Source organism: Asparagus officinalis, chromosome 4, assembly GCF_001876935.1.
Source record: "Asparagus officinalis chromosome 4, Aspof.V1, whole genome shotgun sequence".
Taxonomy (NCBI): Eukaryota; Viridiplantae; Streptophyta; class Magnoliopsida; order Asparagales; family Asparagaceae; genus Asparagus; species Asparagus officinalis.
Window position 1 is genome coordinate 132,470,680 of NC_033797.1, and position 3,714 is coordinate 132,474,393.

At 36.2% G+C, this 3,714-nt stretch overlaps 1 protein-coding gene across 1 annotated transcript in view; it reads right to left on the reverse strand.

Moving 5' to 3' along the window:
• The window catches only part of LOC109839031 (callose synthase 3-like), a 33,760-nt gene that overhangs the window by 24,635 nt on the left and 5,411 nt on the right, over positions 1-3,714 (reverse strand). The window contains exons 3-9 of the mRNA XM_020407463.1: positions 2,851-2,951; positions 1,246-1,370; positions 975-1,068; positions 735-845; positions 523-639; positions 276-368; positions 103-194 (exon numbers count right to left, since the gene is read on the reverse strand). Coding sequence (XP_020263052.1) covers positions 103-194; positions 276-368; positions 523-639; positions 735-845; positions 975-1,068; positions 1,246-1,370; positions 2,851-2,951 — 733 coding nt within the window. The remainder of the gene's footprint in view (positions 1-102; positions 195-275; positions 369-522; positions 640-734; positions 846-974; positions 1,069-1,245; positions 1,371-2,850; positions 2,952-3,714) is intronic.

Below are 3,714 nucleotides of genomic sequence, written 5' to 3' on the forward strand. Positions count from 1 at the left end.
TTCACATATTTGAAGAAATATTCACTAGTAACAATTTAGTGTCTTCTATTATAAGAACAAGCCATCTATATGATGAATATAGATATGCTCAATATTTCTTACCATAAGCTACTTTTGCGATTTAAATACTTGCACCACTTCTTGTAGTTCTTGAACAATTTTTTCATGACCTCATTTAGTGCACGATCGTCCAACTGAATAGGCAGTAGCTCAACATTGTCAACAACTAGTAATTGGAATTAGATGATTAACATTCAATGTTGGTTAACAAAAACCTTTGGTTGTTGGTCAGGCTTTGGAAATTGCCGTATATGGACATTCGCCAGTAACAAAATCAGATGCTCCCTTTGGTTTGCCACATTATCTTTCTGCAAATTTCAAAAGGATGAAATAGCACTTCAATTACAAGCACTAAATAGAAAATAATGAATTTGACTAGTTGTACCCACACACATTCCTCAAACAAGCTCCTTGAAGAAATTTGCAGACTAGACTAATTTTTCAGTTAGTTGGATTCTTAACCTGAAATCCAAACATCGCCTGAAGCCAATCAAGTAGGTCTTCATCAACCTTCTTCTGGTGGTTTTTGGGCCAGGGAAGGCCCCTTGTGTTTCGAAGAGCATGAACAGCAGCTTGAATCTGTCATGGATTGAGACAGAAAAAGTATTTAGCATCCTTTCCACAAAAACTTTAACAAGTATATCATAATCATCAAGGTGAGAGAGAGGCAGAACCTCAGGATAACGCATTATAGCCTGATTTGCACTATCTGGATCCAAGGGAAGAATATTATAAGGAACATATATCTTAGTTTTCTCCTCAACTTTATTATGAGCTTCCAATATCTACACAAACCACCAATTGATAATCAATGAAGCAAGAACCAAAGGAAAAATGAGATGTCATTTGCAATGAAAAATGAAATAAAGATATATAACGAAGGCAAAAACGAAAAGGAAGTAATTAGCATTTACCTCATGGTCAACCTCAATGGATTGTGTCAAATTAACAGCCCTTAAGACTTCAAATAGAACAGCAGCAGTTTGGTATGCCTTGGTAAGTTGAGCACTAGAAGAATCAAATATCAGGTCAAATCCATCACAGTATATATTCAAAACAAATGAAGCAATAACTCCCTTCTTCTATCTTTAAATAGATAAATGTTGCAACATATCAAAAGAATAGACACATACAACAAAGAAAAGCGACAGATATAAGCAGGCGTGACTCTTTCCAAAATCTTACCGGTCTGCTTTATCAGCAGCATTTTGAAGAGCTTGGATATACTTCTTGTAATAGTGCTGATAGAAGCTCTGCATTTCCCGGGCATCGCTCTTTTTGACCCTTCCCATTAACGTTGGGTCATTTTCCTAAGAGAATAAATCAAAAAATTTGATAAAGAACCGTCCCATCTTAACTTTTGTGAAGTAGATGTATTTTAGAAACATGTTAAATGCAAAAATATCATGACAAATACAAAATTATATATAAAGAAAGATTTAACGGATAAATTCTGCCATTGAAAATGGACAGATTGCCCAAAGCAGATGTATTTTAGAACATGTCAAATACAAAATTATCATGACATTATATTCGTATACGTAGAGCATAATATACAGCTGAAAAATGAAGTGCCAGTAAAAAGAAAGATGCTTCTCAAGATATAAGAAGTTATATAGATCATGTTGGAAGATGGTTAATTCACTAGTAGATGACGAGAGAGTATCTATACAACTCCCTTTTTGCCTTGCCTAACGAGTCATATCACACATCAGAAGCCAAAATAGCTTACTTCCATGAAAATCATGTGAGTCAATGGGAAAGCAAAATCTCAAAATATAATACACACACGCATGTACACATATCATGTGCACAATGAAAATATAACTCACTCACTCAGCCACTCACCATGTGGACCATGAAAATATCACACGAAACACAGAAATAAGCAACAACCAGAGATATTAATCACCATTACGAGAAAGATATAGAAGACACAAGAGGGATAATAAGCTTGACCTAGGCAATCATCTTGGTACTAAAATTCCGTAGAATAGCAACACATGCAAATATGTGAATACATGTGTGAAATTCGCACTGTGGCAAACTAGCCATCAGCTTTAAATTTTGATAATGGACAAGCTTTCCGATATGATACTTTGCAGACACAAAAAAGGAATATATAAGCAAGCATAATTAAACTTCAAACTGTAATGAGCCACTACTTCACTAGTAGCCATGTAGATCTAATAAAACTACATCGATTATCTCAAAGGTAGCTCTAGATACAATCACTAGTAGCCACTACTTCACTAGGTCGCTCAACAGGCAGGGGCATGTTAGAACTACTATAAAACTATAATCCTTGGCCCTCACTAAAACTCCAGAGTTTTGGTGTAATGGTTAGAGGGGCTAAATTTAAGATGAGACACATCAGCTGTAATTCAGAGTGGTTAGAGGGACTAAATTTAAGATGAGCCACACTATAGAGGAGTATGTTCCTCCATGGATGTAGGTGCAAACATGATTGTATCTAGAAGACTAGAACTACATTTGAGACTGGGAGGTCTGCACCTTCTAAAGTAACTAACTAAGATGATATCAATAATCCCTCAAGGTTAATCAATGGAAATTCAATAAATTACTTGTCAGTCAACAAGATTTAGTACTTTCCATATGAATCATTATAGAAAAAGATGGTGATACCATCATCATATATGACTAGGTGCAACAGCAAAATATCGTGATGTATCATCAAGTGCCAAACTGTTAGAAAACTTTCGAAATATTCAAGACACAATTTGAATAATATAAAATAATAAGGATGCTTTTTATGCTATGCTAGTTTACCCTTTCTAATCTTTGCAAAAGAGCAGTTTTAAACTGACGAACGCCACGGCCACTGGAAGTTGGATCCAATCGATGAGCTTTTTCAAAAGCATAGAAACGACCTACACGTACAGCAAATGAAGCACATTTATTATATATAACCCGGGATGCTCTTTTTTGCATTTTATATATATAACACCAAGCAGCCTAGCTGCCTAAGCTAATTGAAGAGCTCAGTAAAAAGAATAAGTGGAAACAGTAAGAAGAACACAGGACCACTGTTTTTAAAGCTCATTGTGAACCGAGTTTGTATGTGTGCAAAAGCCAAGAGTGTTCGAAGAATTGCATGAGCCTTTAAAGAAATTGAAGCCTCATGAGATTGGGTTCCAAAGAATGTTCAACGTGATCATAGGAGTAAAAGGTACAATATGCTGGTAATTGCTCTTTCTTTTTCTTTTTCTTTTTCATTTTTTGGTAGGGGGAGGGGTTGTAGAGGCATCTAAATGGGCTACTAGCATTCCCTTGTACCGGAGATTGATAATCTGCTATATAATATTTTAACACAAAAAAATAAAAGCATGACAAGAATAACTGTTGACATTAGTAATATTTGTAAGGGGTTATGTGTAAGTTGTGTAGGCCCTATATAAGCCCAAGAGATCTCCTAATAGGGTTAGGGTTTGTATTATCAACTTGGTATCAGAGCCATCCTCTAAACCCTAGCCCCCCCCCCCACCTTCACCTTCACCAAGGGGTTATGTGTAAGTTGTGTAGGCCCTATATAAGCCCAAGAGATCTCCTAATAGGGTTAGGGTTTGTATTATCAACTTGGTATCAGAGCCATCCTCTAAACCCTAGCCCCCCCCCCCACCTTCACCTTCACCA